Source organism: Colletes latitarsis, chromosome 10 (genome assembly GCF_051014445.1).
Source record: "Colletes latitarsis isolate SP2378_abdomen chromosome 10, iyColLati1, whole genome shotgun sequence".
Lineage (NCBI taxonomy): Eukaryota > Metazoa > Arthropoda > Insecta > Hymenoptera > Colletidae > Colletes > Colletes latitarsis.
The window spans coordinates 12,975,948-12,992,356 of NC_135143.1; the positions used below are offsets into that span (position 1 = coordinate 12,975,948).

Here is a 16,409-nt window from a genome sequence, read left to right on the forward strand (position 1 = left end):
ATACATGCCACCTCTTCGCAAAGCCACCAGCATTTTGGAAATGTTCCGGGCACTTTGGAAATCCGGATGGCAAAACTCCCGAATTTGTCGTGGAATAGTTCATTATTTTCAACGATAGATGGCGTTCGTTTTTAGACCTCAAACCCTCTGGTGCTAAAACGCCCAAGTTTGTCGTGGAATAGTTCGTTATTTTCAACGATAGATGGCGTTTATTTCTCAACCTCAAACCCTCTGGTGCTAAAACGTCCAAGTTTGTCGAGAAATCCATCTAGCGTGGACGATGCGAACTATTCCACGACAAACTTGGGCGTTTTAGCACCAGAGGGTTTGAGGTCGAAAAATAAGCGCCATCTGCCGTTGAAAATAACGGACTATTCCACGACAAACTTGGGTGGCTCTCTCGACTCCCACGAGGTAGTCCGAAATTATTTCAGGTAGCTTCGGAGAATCGAGAAAGAGAGCATGGTCAGTCTGCCTTTATTGACCTTCCGAAACTCCACGAGCTCACGTTCGCGTGATCTGGCATGTGCGAATAGTGCACCGAGTGCTGAATCTGGCATCTCTGAATCGGTGTTGGAACTAGAAATGGCGTACAAAATCACTAATAGTGATTTATCACTTTCAATGTTTCCTTTTCTTTCTTCTAATAAGAAAATTATGTTAACATTGCTTTTAGACTATATTATAATATAATACATATACAGTCTAAGGACATATGTAATTCGTGAAAAGTGAAAAGAACGCTCCCTACCAATCAAAAGCGATCACGAAGAATTACTAATCACTGTGAAAAATCACCATGGTTGGGAATGAACGTGATCGAATGACGAGTGATTTAAAAGTAGCAGTTCACGCCATCTCTAGTTGGAGCCGATGACTTTCTCTTAGATAGCGAGAATCAATGACCCTTGATGTACATTATTGTTATTACTTTTGCGTAAACCGGAGCGTGCGAATGTACATATAACAAAGTGTAAATTTAGGCTGTGATTAAAATGAGTTTAACGTGCCTGCATTACACTATATTCACATAATAGCTGGAAAGAAAACATTCGACCGTCGAGTCTCAAATATCTACCTTCTCGACCATCTTCGCGCAATAGTCGAGTAACAGTATGTACTTATTAAATTGTCACGTTTCAGAGTACCGTTTCACAAAATCGAAGCCATGGAAATATAATTTAAATTTAGTTTTAACCAAGTTTGCGACTTGTAGACAACATTACTGTCTTAAACATAAATTAAAACTTAAACTAAAGTAATAGATCTCCTGTCTTACGAAACTCTTTCGATCAGGTGAACATAGAAGACGTCGAAACAAAGGGACGTGAATTTTATGCTGCGAACGCATTTTAGAATAAGAATAGGATCCTCGACGTCGTCCACGCTTTATCGCACGTCCAAGAAAGAAAACATCACATTTCGTCCAAGGCCTATCATTAATCTTGTTGACAAGGTATACCAATACAAGATTAGACAACTGTCTATGTTGACGATAATGCCAAAAAGGCCCCTTCAGAGTCCGCTCGAGAAGAAACTGAAATCAAATCAAGGGTCGATAAATCTGATAAAAAACGTGACCACCTCTGCAGAACATAGCCTCAATAGTGCTGGCTCCGTGTTTAGTGACAAAATGCAAACCGAAAATCGACTAGAAGTGTCACCTGACGTCTCAGAGAAATCACGTGGCAATGTTACTTATTTAGAGACACCTGTTAAATCGGAAAACGACAAGAAAGAATACAGGTAAAAAAAAACAACATATACATGTTTTTGGTAAAAATTTTGGTACTACCTATCATTCATTGCTTTGCATTTTACTTTAAATTCTGTTCTTTGCGTGTGTCTAGGGTGATCAAGTTGGAAAATGGCTTGACTTGTCTGCTGATCTCTGATATGCATTCAGCTGGTGCTCAAGAAAGTGACAACGAAGATAAAGGTGAAAAGAAAATCGGTTGCAATAGAAATGATCTTAGAGTTGATGCATTGGCTGCTACTAAAAACATTTAATAGTTGCATACAAATAATAAGTTTGTATGCTGCCTTAATAATGTAAAATATTTAATAATATTTAATCTATCGTACTGGGTGTCTGGTAATTGGTGGCACAAGCACCAATCTAATGATTCTAACCAATTTTCCCGTCGCTCTGATCATTTTTAATTTTATCGAGCGACTATATTATAGCTTCTTGGGTAACCCGTGAAAGTATAAATAATTGCTAATAACGTTAACGTAGATGAAGATGATGAAGAAACCGGGAGTGAAGCGGACGATGAAAGCGGCGAGGAGGATGATGATGACGACGATGATGACGACGACGACGATGATGATGATGATGACGATGGAGAGGATGATACGAAAGACGCGGAGAAGTCGTCCACCCGCCCTAAACGGTTGAGAAGAGAAGAAAAAATGGTATCTTCTGTTGAAATATATGACTCAATGTTTAACTGATGTTAAATATATATGTTGTTAATATTCTTAGAGTGCTGCTACGCATATTTCTTACACAGGCAGCATGTGGTTTATGCGTGGGTGTAGGAAGCTTCAGCGATCCACCAGAAATTCCAGGTCTGGCGCATTTTCTGGAGCACATGGTTTTTATGGGATCTGCAAAATATCCTCAGGTATCGATGTCAGGCTAATACAACCGAGAGAAACTCGATCATCGATACTACGCGTAGCCATTGTCTTTCATCGTGTAACGAACAATGAATTTGCAGGAAAATGACATCGATGCATTTATTAGTAAAAGAGGCGGTTCGTTAAACGCGTCCACCGAATGCGAATACACAACGTTTTACTTTGAGATACAAAAGAAGCATCTGTTACCCGCTCTCGATCGTTTTGCTCAATTTTTTATTGAACCCCTAATGAAGAAAGATGCCATAACGAGAGAACGAGAAGCCGTAGAAAGCGGTACGTATCGATACGTTGTTCACTTATTTTAAAAGCTGAATTTACACTTTTCCACTTTGTGAGCGAAAAGGTGTAAATTCGGCTTAAGCGACGATGCACAATAATATTAAATTATGTATGCAGAATTTCAGATGGCCTTACCCTCCGATATTAATAGAAAAGAGCAATTGTTTTGTAGTTTCGCACGATCGAATCATCCGGTAACGAAATTCAGTTGGGGCAACCTGATAACGTTGCGTGACAATGTGACGGACGAAAAGCTTTACGCGGAGCTACATAAATTTAGGGAGCGTCACTATAGTGCTCACAGAATGAAGCTTGCCATTCAAGTGAGTATCATGCTGCCGTTCACATCTAGAGCTTCGATTTTGATTGAAGGGATTACAAATTCCGATTTTCCGTAGGCTAAATTTCCATTGGACGTGTTGGAAAATTACGTCACGGAATGTTTCTCGAACGTTCCAAACAATGGTTTGCCACCAGATGACTTTTCAGTGTTCAAGGGTGCGAATTCCTTCGACACGCCGAGATTTCGAAGAATCTATAAAATTAAGCCAGTAAAAGACATCTGCAAAGTATGTTTATCTATTTCTTTTTTTTTGCTAAAAACAAACTCGTGTCTCCTAGTAATTTATTTAAAATTAATTTCCAACTTCCATAAGCGCTTATTGACCCGAGCAAAAATTGTATTATTTCGAAGTATGCAATATAAGAACTGTTTAAGCTATAAGAAACGAAAGTTTATCAGAGATCTTGCAAAACATTCCTACAATAATGATTACGAATCGCTGATTTAGAGGATCGGTAGCATACGGTTTTCCTTACTTTGTTTTGTAGGTTGAATTAACATGGTCGATGCCATCCATGCACGATTTGTACAAAAGCAAATCGCATCAGTACGTTTCGTGGATTATAGGGCACGAGGGAAAGGGTTCGTTGATTAGTTATTTAAGGGATAAGATGTGGTGTCTGGACATTAACAGCGGTAACAGCGAGAGTGGGTTCGAACACAGCTCTATGTATGCGTTGTTCAGTTTGTCGTTGACTCTAACCGAGCAAGGATTCAAGCATTTGTCGGATGTCCTGAACGCTATATTCTCGTTCATCAACTTAATGCGCAAAGAGGGACCGCAGCAGCGAATTTACGACGAGATTAAACAGATCGCAGATACGGCTTTCAGGTGGATAGAATTTAAGAGATATTTCATAAGATAGTAAAATAAATAGCAATTAAAATATGTTGACTATAATATATTACACTTCGTGATAAGTCAGATTAGTCACTATTTATTAGTAAACCAAAATTTCACGACACTGAAAGAATTGTGTTGGAGAATATTTAACGTGAAAGAGACGCATTGTTCCTAGATTTATTGATGAAGAGCCACCAGCAGAATATGTGGAAGAATTGTGCGAGAACATGCATTATTCCCCTCCTTGCGATTACATCATTAGTAACAAGTTGTACATGGAGTACAATCCGGACATTATACGGGCGTGTTTGAACTACTTGACCCCCGACGATGTGAACATAATCATTTTCGACAAGAAGTTCAACGACGAAGAGTTCGATAAAATTGAGCCGTGGTTCCAAATCAAATACACGGATACGGAAATACCACAAGCGTGGATAGAGTGCTGGAGAACCATCGAACCTCTGCCTGAATTTTATTTACCATTACCGAACGTTTTCCTCACGGATGATTTCAATTTAATTACTATACCGCCAGACGTTCCGAAATATCCCACAAAAATCTACACGGATGATATATCCGAAGTCTGGTATCGACCCGATCCTAAATTCCGTTTACCCGAGTGCTACATGAGTTTTTACATCATAACACCCATGGCTATCCATTCGACTAAGAGGTAAATCGTAAAAAAAAAAATAGCAAACATTTCTTATTGGGTTTGATAATTTCGAATAACGAATACAAATATTCGTGGTCTTTTTATTCGACTTTTAGCGCGGCCTTAATTGATTTATTCGTTACGATATTGCAACAGTTGTTGGTAGAAGAATTGTACCCAGCTACGACTGCTGAGCTGAATTATGAGATCCACTCGAGCGATAGGGGTATCGTGCTCAAAGTGTACGGATTTAATCAGAAATTATCGGTAAAAATACTAAATGCTGACGTTCTATTTGTTTGTTACGTTCAATTAACTGTCTGATTTTCAGCTTTTATTGAATACTATTGCAACATGTATAGCAGCCTGTCCGACGCTCGTAACGAAAGAATTTTTCGACGTTTTGAGAAAGGAACACGTTAAAAGCTATTACAATACATTCTCGAAGCCTAAGAAGCTAGTTCAGTACGTAATGATTCGTACGGTCCACGGAATGGTTCAGAAATATTTTGAAATATTCTTGGTTATTTCAGAGACGTGAAGTTGTCCATTCTATTGCTGGGTCATCAGCCCATCACCTACAGGCACGGCGCCATCAGCGACGTCGAGTTCGACGAATTTCAAAATTTCGTCAAAAGCTTTACCGATCACATTTACATTCAATGTTTAGCGCAAGGTAACAAGACGAAGGAGGACGTCATCGAGAATGTACGCGACTGCATGAAAGCGCTGAAATGTGGTCCATTATTACCCAATACTATGCCGCATATCAGAGTCAATCAAGTACCTTTGGGAATACACTACTGTAAAATAAGGAACTTCAATGAAACTGATACAAACTCTGTTGTGGTGAACTACTATCAAGCTGATGTCGCATCTGTTAGATTGTCGGTTATGATTGAGCTTCTGACCGTATGTATAATACGCCCTAACACGGAGAATCCTATTCATTCCTTCAAATTAAACCCTCTAATAACCTAATTAACAAATTTGTGCCGATTACTCTTTAGATGATCATGGAGGAACCCCTTTTCAATCGCCTGAGGACGCAAGAGCAACTCGGTTACGACGTGTTTTGCGTTATGAACAACACTTTCAATATCCTTGGTTATTCCATCACAGTTTTTACCCAAGCAGACAAATACTCTACGGAGCACGTGGACAGCAGGATTGAAGAGTTTTTAAAAGCATTCAATAAGATCCTGGAGGAGACCTCGGAAAAAGATTTGAAAGCTATACAGGAAACATTGATAAGACAGAAGCTATATGGCCCCATACATTTGAGGGAAGAGCACAGCAGAAACTGGGTAGAAATCACGACGGGCGATTACATGTTCGATAGGATCGAGAACGAATTGATCACAATAGAGTCTATCAAGATCGACGAGCTTAGAGAGTGGATGACTGCTCACACGATGAACGGAAGCAACTTGAGGAAATTGAGCGTGCACGTGGACGGAACGCCTAAATCGATCGACAAAGAAAACAACGAGGACGCCAAGTTGCAAGCGGACAGAATAGATCGTGAGCATACTAATTTTTTTATAACGTCGTGCGAGTATACGTTATAGTGATATGATCACTCTAGTAAAACGAACCATATTGATCTTAATCCCACCATTAATATCATCGAATTAAGAGTATGATTTACACTACAATTTTACTGTTTACTTTCTTTCCAGCTGACTCGAAGGTAAAGAAAGCAGGAAACGTCAAGTATCCGTTGATTTATATACCCACCACGGAATGCCAAAATGACACGTGCCTGGCGCATTACATTACCAATATAGAAGAATACAAAAAGCGTCTGTATACCTATCCTGTCACCCGCACCACTTTATGATACTAAATTCTTCTATGAAATTGGTAAATGTATTTGACGACTTTGACTAGCGAACTACAAAATTGAAAAAAATATTAAAAATGCTACAAACTTTGCGAATCATTCACTCAATCATCTGCGATCTTTTTACATTATTTTTTCCACCATTAATCCTTATAAGGGCCAAGTGTTCTAATACTTACGACCAGTACTGTACGTTGTTTCAAAGTTTTCTGAGAACGTTCATCTCAATTGCACAAATTTTCATTCTTGCGACCACTGAACAAACAAATAAAAAAGGATCAATAAATAACACAAATAATTAAATCAACGTGTCTCTTAAATAATATTTATTCTTACTTTAAAATATATGCACAACAGCTTAGATGTTATTCACAGTTAGGTATTTCTTCTTTCTTCTGTATTTTTTTTTTTTTTTTTTTTTTTTTTTTGATTTACAAGTATGTATATATATTATAATTTTTATATATATATACACATATGTGTGTGTGTGTATCTTTACAATTCGCAATGAGGTAAATCTAAATTATCAAAGATATTACGACTGAATAAGTTCGTAAGAATTAAATTCAAAGTTGTCTAACTAATCGGCCTTCCGGTTTACCGTCAAGAATCTGACATGAATTAATCACAGATCGTAGAACGTCGATTCGATTTGCGTTAACGGGGAGCAAGAAAGACCTAGCGTATAATATTATTTATCGTTACATCATAAACCGTTATAGTTTATAATCATCGTTCGTGTAAATTACGTTTTTTATCTATTAGATCGACAATGATTCGACTGCGCATCGAATTTGGATATGAGACGGTCGTTCCATGAAAGCGAGCTTAATTATTTTTTCTTTTAAATATATTTGATAATCGCTTGCACGTTACACGTTAAGAAGTTTCTCATTTTCATTTTAGTAATTCGTAAAATAGATTTACACTCTAATTTGCGTATAGTTTCTTTCCTTATCCTTTGTGCAATTACGTAACCATCTTTAGTTAGGTCTCCCGCTAACAAGTGGTCATATAACAGGCAAACAATTCGAGCCTGCGAACAGAAATCGAAATTCCACGCATCGGCATTGCTTTTTTTTTATTCTTCTTCAATTATTCTACGAACAAATTTAAACGGAATTGAATAGTATAAGTTTGAAAAGTTAATTGTGATTAAATTGTACGTTAAGGGGTTAACGCGTTGAACACCATATTGATTCCTGGGGACCAACAGCATCAAGTTTAAGAAATAATAGTTTACAATTAAAAAATATGTTCGCACTTTTTCGATGGATTTCATTGAAACATTTTAAACAAAAATGAGGTTGATCTTTCTTTAAAATTAAATAGAAAGTGAAAGAAAATTAACTGGGTGTTTAACACATTAGTGGATAACCGACGTTCTTTTTTTAGCTAGAATTTCGATCTCTGTTGGGAAAGGATACAAACGCGAACGATAGCAACTAAGAACAGGTTCTCTTCAGAGACGGTCCTGGAATGTTACTTTCTCCCTTGAAAACGGAAAACAAAAAATGATGCCTATTTTCGAACAGGTATCCTCGCGTTTTAGGCCGGTGGGAGAAACCCTTGACTCGACTAACCTAAATTCAAGAAAACTCTTCGCGCGAGTCGCTTAAACGTATAAAAGTAATCGATCCGCTTGAAAAAAGAAATTTATTTCCTTCCTTCTCTGAAGACGCTGTTTCTACGGAGTAGAAATTTTTCAATTCCTGTTTTCTTTTTTTTTTTTTTTAACGTTTATCTGACATCACCTCTTCTTTACTTGTCATAAGCCTCTCCGCCGGATAACTTCACTGACAACGACAGTAAACGAGATTTAAACTTGACAGATATCCGTAGCAACATTAAAAATCGTGACGACAACAATAACGAGGTTAGATCGGTGCAGAAATAATCGAGAAAGAACGCTTTGGTGCGACGTACAAAAACCAAAGTGTATTATTGAGCTACAAATGCCCACGACGGATTCCTGAATGTTTATTATAATTCTTATGTACTTGGATGCCTGCGAACACTTTCAAAGACAATCCGACTCGACTTCAAACGATTTACAATAACTTCTGGCTAAAGTCGATTGACGATTGAAGATCAAATCAGAATTAAAACATCCGAATAAAATTTTGCCCAACTTTCAGACAATTTAATCGACTAAGAAATCCTAAGTGTCATTGAAAATCATTCGATGTTTGATCTATATTTTTGGAATCTTCTAAACAAACAAATTAGACAAACAGAGTCGAGTATGATAACGTAGTCGAGCGTTCGCAACTGCCAAACGGGCACGTATAAGCCCGATACGCGTATGTACACGGGCTAATTATATTACATATGCAACATATGTATATACATTAAACTATGATCGGGATGGTTGAGGGTGGTTGAGAACGCAGGCCTTCCCCACGTTTCATTTGCTTCTCAATACCCGAAACGCGTAACCACCTGTTCTATACTTGAGTCATTTACAAGCCAAAGTGACTAACTTCATTTTTTCAACTTCTTAAAACTTTAGTGTCGAAGCTCTTGACCAATACATAACTTTTTACATTTAAAATAAATTGACAAAAAGAAATTTAAATTTTAAAGGGAACCTTAAGAAAGAATGTACATTATTTTGTCAATTTCTTTACTTTTTCTTTTGTGGAGTTATTCCTACTTGTCTCCATCGACAAAGGAAATACTTTTCCAATCACAAATATATAGAAACCAGCATGTCTTTGTTTCTTGCTCCGCTTATCATTACGAAAATATATCGACCATTTGAACTTGATATTAGCAACCTGTTAGGTCACGCGATAATTCTTCGAACGATCGAAGATTAAGTATTATATCGAGGACTGAATAAATCGTGCTATCGAGCACGCTATAAATTTCGTCGTACTTCTTATTCGCGATAAAGAGTAACGAAACACTCGCTACCTCCGAAGGTGGTTCGAAATTTCGGCCAACGCACGAAAAGGAATATGCAGTGGCCAACAATAAAAATTATAATAAACTTTATAAGCTGTAGGTTTTCAAGTTACAAACTATATTACAATGTATGCTCGAGAGCTGGAAAGAAAAATTGTAATACAGAGTCAAGGATCAGAATTTTTAAGACAGATTATTATAAAACTATTCATCAAGATTTCGTGTCGCACAAGCTGACGTCTAACAGCTGTTGTGAAAAAGCAATTTACGGACAAAAAGACGGATTTCTATCACATCGTGAACTCAGAGGTATTCTTTATGGTTCGTCGCTGTACATGACTCAAGCAATTTTGAATCATCGTTTTTCGCTCAAGTCCGTTCATTCGACGTTACCTTCCTCGCGTATTTCGGAATGTTCGATCAAAAGCATCGAAACGAAGATCGTTAGAAACGGCTTCGAAATTTCCCCTACAGCAATTATGAGCCGACAAACGCTTCGTGTCCAGACGGAGCGACGTTACTCGTCGAGATTTACGGAGCGCGTATATATATCCCGTTTAAATTGTAAATATCGAACTGCAGGAGGGAGCCATTTCATTGTTTTTCAAACCCACTTTCGACGAAAAGCCATTGCGAAATTGGTCGACCCGACCGTCGGAAAATGCGAAAGATATTCGTGTACGCTGCGCCGGTGTCAGAAAAAATCGATTGGAAACCGCAATAACGTAATCGTAAACATTGTCGATGGTTGAAATAATCGAAGATTAGTATCACGGACGTTTCGGAGCATCTTTCGATCATTTCCACGATCGACTGAATAATTTCTACAGTATCCTCAGCTCACGGAGTAGGATAAAAATAGCTCGAAATTCACGAACATCTAGAGACGAAGGATCCAGTCCTTATCGTTCGAAACACTGCCTCTCGAGGTCTCGATAAACCTTTACTTACAAATAGAGTGATATCTTTTCTTGTGAGCTACATCACGGATACGAAAAAGCTACGCTCACGTTACTCCGAAAAAAAGCGAACGAGAACGTTACAAAATATCGTACGAACGCAGTTACAAAGAATTAGAGCGTTTCGTTGTTCCAGCGAGAACCATTGTCGGAGTTGGGGCAGAATTATGTAGAACTATGACTGTTCGAATATTTCATCGGTGTTTGAATATCATTGCTCGAATATTTGAATACAGAAAAATTCGGCAAGTAGCTTTAGCTCTGAACAAGACTCTAAAAAACACGGAACGTTCGGAGATTTCTGCGTACAACAGAAAAGTATAGCATCTACTCTCGCTGCACGACGGAACAAAGAGAATGTCACGAGTAAATTCGCGTAATCGAACCATGAAAACTTTCAATTGTCGTTCGAACAATATTGTGTACTATGCTACTGAAAAACGAATGGCAGTTGCGACTAGAAGAACAGTAGAAAGAAAAAGCGAAATTGTCTGTAACGATTCTACCAAGTTATTTCATAAGTCTTAGCGTATTACGAAAATAGTCTCTTCGACAAACAAGCATACACGTTCCCGCGTGTCAAAAATGGAGAAAGTAAGGTGCTCAAGGTTCTTTTTTCGCGAATAAAGAATCAAAATTGTAGATTCATTCGTGAACCTAAAATTTCAATTTTAGTTTTTATTTATAACATATTTTTTATCGAAAATAGAGGATTCAATGTTTATGCATCTTCGTTTGGAAAAGAATTACGAGTCCCAGTTTCTGTAATGAAGAGTAGGGAACACTCTGCTTCTTCTTATCGCCAATCCATTCGAGATTTACCAGCGCGTAATCAATACCATAAGCGTAAAAAGGTGACAAAGAACATGTAATAGTGTCCTTAGGCTAAACCGTTTTATCTTCTTGATTCGTCTAACCGAGAGTTGCCTGCCAGCTGTCTCTCAGCGACGATTACCGAATAGGTTGTGCGCGTTGACGTTGTTCTATCGTTATCGATTCTAGGACTCTTGTTTCCCTTTCACGGCTCGCCGATTAAGAGAATCCTACGATTAGATCCTGCTGCCACACTTACTGCTTCTGTGAAAGTATTTCTTCGTTTCCTCGAGTTAAGGTGTGCTTTAGGTTCGAACATAAATTTGGAAAAAATTGCTAAGTTCCTCGAGGTTTCAATATTTCTGCGTCCGAATTTCGTTCGTTTGGTCGCCATAAATTTTCTCTAAAATCAGTTTCCTCGTATCCCGACGTTCCGAGACTCCGTACAAAGATTCTGTAACTCCAAGAATACACTGTCTCGATATTCCTCAGCCGAAGTCGCGTTTGACAACGCGACAAGCTTCGCCAACGTCGATCGATGACAATAGCTCGAAAGACTCGGATTTACTTGGTTCGTGGTTTTGTGGAGCTCGTACTTGGTTTCGTAATGGCGGGAGATTACTACAAGCTTACTTCTCTAGCTCTAATTCTTTTCCGCTGGTTACCGCTTGGAACCTAGGTAGGCAAAGACCGAACTTCGATTCTATACCCGTGAAGATGGGCAGAGCTATTTGGTAGCCGCCTATATGGTCAGGGTTCGTTGATCGAATCTCTTGCGCTACACCTGTAGCAGGTACCTTTTGTTCCGACCCTGTAGGTCGTCTGAAAACAACATTTCTTATTTTTATGCGCGCTGTTCAGGATTTGTTAATTCTTTGAAAAGCTCCGGGAGTCATTTCATGCTAAATCTCGGATTTTTTCTAGATATTTCTTGCAAGAAAACACGAGCGGACTTATTACACAACCTAAAGGGTACCAATTTTCTTGAGAGAGTCGAAAACAAGGGATTTTACGCTGTTTTTGAAACTCGGGACGACGTTCAATTTAATTTAAACTGTATGCTTACGATCCTCCGAAGTCGACTACGAAAAGCCTCTGCAAAAGCTCATAGGTGAAGAGCGTGACGCCAAACTGCGGCGACGATCTGAACACTCGTGCTGTAAAATAGAAAAAAATTCGTACGAATAACACCGGCTCGAAGATTGTTCCGTTTCTACACACTGGAGCGTGTTCTTTGTCCGAATAAAGATTTGAGGAGTGATATTTCGACGCCCTTGAAAAGTTACGTTCAATGAATTGTTATAACGTTACTCGAGGCTCCCTCGAACTTAACATATAAAATTAAAACCAATGTCAAACAATAACAAAACATTCTTCTTCCTAAAAATAGAATTAAACAACGGTTGTAAGAAACTCGTATGAAATAATGAGAAAAATAAGTCACATGAAAAGAACGAATCGTGCGATGCGATGCTTTCGACGAGCCACCTTGAATACAAACAATAAATTCATCGAGGAGAAAATCAGGAATAACACGAGAAAGTGAAAAAACCAGTGGATTTCGCAAAGGAAAATTAGATGGGGAGGAGAAATAAAAAAAGAGAAACAACGAGACTGGCAGGCAGAGAGAAAAAGAAGTACTCACTTAGAAGTAAGTTGCCAGGTCATATTGGAGAGGAAGTATAGTCGAAAGATGCGGCAGGGAGCCGATCCCCGCGCATGCAATCGACCAAATCAAAATATATTACTAACTCTCTTTATATCGAACTTAAAATAAATGTCACATCCAGGTATAGTTAACAAGCTATCTTACTCTTTAAAGTACGAAATTACCTATAAACCTGAACTAAAACAAATATAATAGAATCTCATACCTGTGGCTCCTTTCCAGAACGCCCTGGCGCCTTCCTCCTTGTAAACCTTTTTCGCGCAATCCATCAAGCCATTGTAAGTGGTCTGGCCTTCCCTAGCTACGACCTACGGCACAGAACGGTGGTACAGGTTTTCAAACAGTGAGAGATAATTATATAGATACATACGTATACACGATACAATTATAATTCAGTATAATTACCGAACAAAATGACATAAGGGAATGATCGATTGGACGAATTGAAACGTACTTGTAATCTCGTTTTAATTACATCTGCAGGAGTGACCAGCGCTGCTGCAGGCACACCGGCCAGCGCCCCGGAAACGAGGAGCGACAAAGGTGTGTTGTACCCTCCTTCATCCGCCAGTCGTGCTTTCGTGTGAGCGTACATTGGGAAATAGATAGCACTGAACGGAACGTCCCGTAGAAAACAAGCTCTCGCGCCCTAAAAGCAGCGAAAACGTAGACGAGAGTAAGATCTGTGCCGGAATTATTCTTTTAAAAATTGTGCCACGAGCCCAAAAAGATTAATGTTCTTTTAAACTATGGCATGACCTTAAAAAGTTTGAGAACCACAGCCTTAAACACTCACTTTGTACAAACCAAAAAGTCCTAATTCTTTGACAACAGCCCATGCTCTGACTTTCGAACCCCCAGCTATTTCTCCAGCTACCTGCAGCCGAATCTTCACAATCTCCAAGGGATTCGTGAATATTACCTGAGATCCACCTGCCTGTAAGACAAACGGAAGCTCTCAGAAACGATGTTAAGTATTCTAATGCTCGTCGTGGGCGGAAAAGGTAGGCATACGCTTCGTTAAGAAGATCAGGGGTCAGGTACTAGAATATGTTCATCGATCACTTACACAGGCACCGGATATTATTTCCCCGTAAAGGGGCAAATTGCTGTTTTTATCCATGAACTTATCTCTGACGAAGTCGTTGACGGTCAGTTTGATTGCTTTCTCCGGGGCAACGCCCATCAACTGAGGTAACAAACCTCTGTAAAGGCCGAAGAAACCTTCGTGCCGGATCACCTGTCAAACGCAAAACACCGGCTTCATGATTAACAATGCAGGCAGTGTTTCATGGCGAGACTTTTCGATTCCAACCTTTTTCAAGCAATCAAAGCTGTTTCTGTACATAAGCTCGCCGACAAGCGATCCAGTCCTCTGGTTCTGCATCCTCGTCTTCACCAGGTCGATCGGGTAGACGGCCGTAGCGCCGACCGCTGAAGAAAATATTCTTCGTCTAGCTCTTACTTTCAACTGTACTTTAATCGTGTCCACTCCGCGAGGAGCAGGCATTCAAAAGCTTAAAATAATTTATCCCTAACTATACAACGGTGTTTGGATATTTGAAAAGCAGATGAACTTAACGAATCGGCAATCCTAGAACGCTTCACGGCTGTAAAAAGAAATGTCAATATACCAAGAGCCAGTGAACATACCTCCGCCGATAGATCCAAGCAGGAATCGATATCCGCTCTCAAGTATTTGTACGATCACGCCACGCTCGTCCGGGCTCTGGAATGGCAATAATACTGACTATTGAACAACGTATCTGACATATTCTGAGTAATTGTGTGCAATTGTTTCCGGGAATGTCTGACTGCCATCTGACCGGCGTGAACAATCTTCTCTTTCGCCACACTTACCGATACCGCCTTAATCTCGGCGAGACGTTTTGTTATTTGCTTGAAATACTGCTCAGGTGTAATAGCCACGAGATCATTGTATACAATTTTCCTGAAACCCGAGAAAATGCCTGCTCAATAACGTGTGCCGTAGCTCTCGACGGCGATGAAACGTTTAAAACATGGGGGCAAGGTGGATGGATGGAACATTTCCCTTAAGAATCTAGGGGACACCGGGCCTAGTTGACTAATGATCTAAGTACACTAATTCTGTGCTATTGTTCATCGTATTGAAACAAAAGAATGTACAATTTGTTATGTAATGTGCTGCTGCATCGAAAATGTGTTCCAAGCAGAAAATTATGCCTGTTTGCTAAAGGAATGTATGAACTTGTGGTATAAAACAAGTTAACAAAATGCTACCGGTTTTGTTCATAGAAATTACAGATGTAAGAACTTAGTTAACTATCCTCGGTCTGCCCTATAGTTTAAAAAATAAAAATAAAAGATGGTATCTAAGATGGTCGTTATGTAACACGTCGATGGCACTGCTTCGAGCGATACTAAAGATATGTCCTGGCAATAGAGTTCCTCAAACATGTCCTTAAATCTGTCATAGCATTGAACGGGGGAAAAAATGGAATCGTTAGTGCCCACGGTGTGCAAATATTTGCAGATACCATCGTCCTAAGATAGATGCTGAAGAAAGTAGGTGAGACAAGTGTGATTATCGTTACATGTACATACAATTACATTGACGAAAGGAATGGGAATTTTTGCCCGTAAAGACGATAAACAGGGAATTTAGAAAAGAACATTTACGAGTTTTCGTTATCTTTCGCGTCGAAGGAGTTCTCAAACGTGTTTTCTAAATTCGTTGGTTTAGCGTTTTTGTTTTTCTGTGCGCGGAAAAATTCCCGTTGCTTTCACTTCTGGCCAACGTATGCATTATAACAGATTTATATAGCACGTGATTATTCTTGTAATACAAAGACGCACCCAAGCCGCGTATCTGCCTCGTCATCTTCCGTAGATCTGATCCAGGCAGCGTAAACACGTAAACAAATATATTCAATCATAAAAAACTTTAATCATCGCTCACTGAAGATCGGAAAGAATTATGTGACTAGCTTTTGTTTGGTAGGCATAGAAGGCGATTAGAAATGATTCTCTTGATAGGGATAGTCTCCATCTTCTTTTGCCAAGATACGAGACACTCGACATATGGATGATGACGATGTGTGCTTGTTGATGCAACGATAGCATTACGTGACTTTCATTACGTTTGTACGCTTGTTATTCTTATTGTTTTTCGTTGACCAGGTCAGCGTGGAAAATAGTTATCGCGTTCGGCTAACACCCAGATACTGAAAATACTGTGTTCTTTTTTTCTCTTTTTACTGCGTGCAGCCGAACTATTCGTTCCACGTGACCTTTCGTACGACCAATCGTTGTTGAGGTGCATTCGAGCTCGTAGTTACTCACCCAGTCTGATGAAGAAGGTCGCAAAGTTGGAAGAGAATGTCCACCTCCAAGGGTGTAATCTGCGACATCATTTGTGCGGAATGAAGGAACCTCTCTAAAAGCATTAAAACGATTA

At 39.2% G+C, this 16,409-nt stretch overlaps 2 protein-coding genes across 12 annotated transcripts in view; one reads left to right on the forward strand and one right to left on the reverse strand.

The window, feature by feature from the left end:
- The first annotated feature begins 867 nt into the window (after positions 1-867).
- On the forward strand, positions 868-6,918 carry LOC143346958 (nardilysin). Of its 4 annotated transcripts, XM_076775692.1 has the most exons (16): positions 868-1,113; positions 1,297-1,456; positions 1,520-1,746; positions 1,851-1,939; positions 2,240-2,418; positions 2,517-2,630; positions 2,727-2,922; positions 3,046-3,251; positions 3,327-3,497; positions 3,760-4,103; positions 4,291-4,791; positions 4,890-5,040; positions 5,105-5,238; positions 5,307-5,685; positions 5,784-6,297; positions 6,456-6,918. In XM_076775692.1, exons 2-16 carry the CDS (start codon positions 1,337-1,339, stop codon positions 6,614-6,616), a joined length of 3,486 nt encoding a protein of 1,161 aa, XP_076631807.1. In that variant the 5' UTR covers positions 868-1,113; positions 1,297-1,336; the 3' UTR covers positions 6,617-6,918. The 4 variants fall into 4 exon arrangements, with proteins under 4 accessions (XP_076631807.1, XP_076631808.1, XP_076631806.1 ...); XM_076775693.1 differs by having other exon boundaries at positions 869-1,456; positions 1,510-1,746; XM_076775691.1 differs by having other exon boundaries at positions 869-1,113; positions 1,297-1,746.
- A 12-nt stretch (positions 6,919-6,930) lies between these two features.
- The window catches only part of Aralar1 (calcium-binding mitochondrial carrier protein Aralar1), a 28,474-nt gene continuing 18,995 nt past the window's right edge, over positions 6,931-16,409 (reverse strand). For 4 of the 8 annotated variants that reach the window (XM_076775696.1, XM_076775703.1, XM_076775697.1 and 1 more), the window contains exons 8-18: positions 16,295-16,388; positions 15,809-15,844; positions 14,831-14,921; positions 14,624-14,699; positions 14,286-14,404; positions 14,040-14,210; positions 13,767-13,907; positions 13,425-13,619; positions 13,155-13,278; positions 12,368-12,458; positions 6,931-12,123 (exon numbers count right to left, since the gene is read on the reverse strand). In XM_076775696.1, coding sequence (XP_076631811.1) covers positions 11,931-12,123; positions 12,368-12,458; positions 13,155-13,278; positions 13,425-13,619; positions 13,767-13,907; positions 14,040-14,210; positions 14,286-14,404; positions 14,624-14,699; positions 14,831-14,921; positions 15,809-15,844; positions 16,295-16,388 — 1,331 coding nt within the window. In that variant the 3' untranslated portion in view covers positions 6,931-11,930. The remainder of the gene's footprint in view (positions 12,124-12,367; positions 12,459-13,154; positions 13,279-13,424; positions 13,620-13,766; positions 13,908-14,039; positions 14,211-14,285; positions 14,405-14,623; positions 14,700-14,830; positions 14,922-15,808; positions 15,845-16,294; positions 16,389-16,409) is intronic. The other 4 variants (XM_076775699.1, XM_076775698.1, XM_076775700.1 and 1 more) reach the window with 4 other exon arrangements.

Excerpts from the sequence above, each read along its gene's own strand:
- LOC143346958 (XM_076775691.1), top strand. The coding sequence starts at position 1,337 with ATGCTGCGAACGCATTTTAGAATAAGAATAGGATCCTCGACGTCGTCC. Across the intron at positions 2,923-3,045 it reads ACGAGAAGCCGTAGAAAGCG|AATTTCAGATGGCCTTACCC; the intron begins GTACGTATCGAT and ends TTATGTATGCAG. Across the intron at positions 3,498-3,759 it reads CAGTAAAAGACATCTGCAAA|GTTGAATTAACATGGTCGAT; the intron begins GTATGTTTATCT and ends TTTGTTTTGTAG.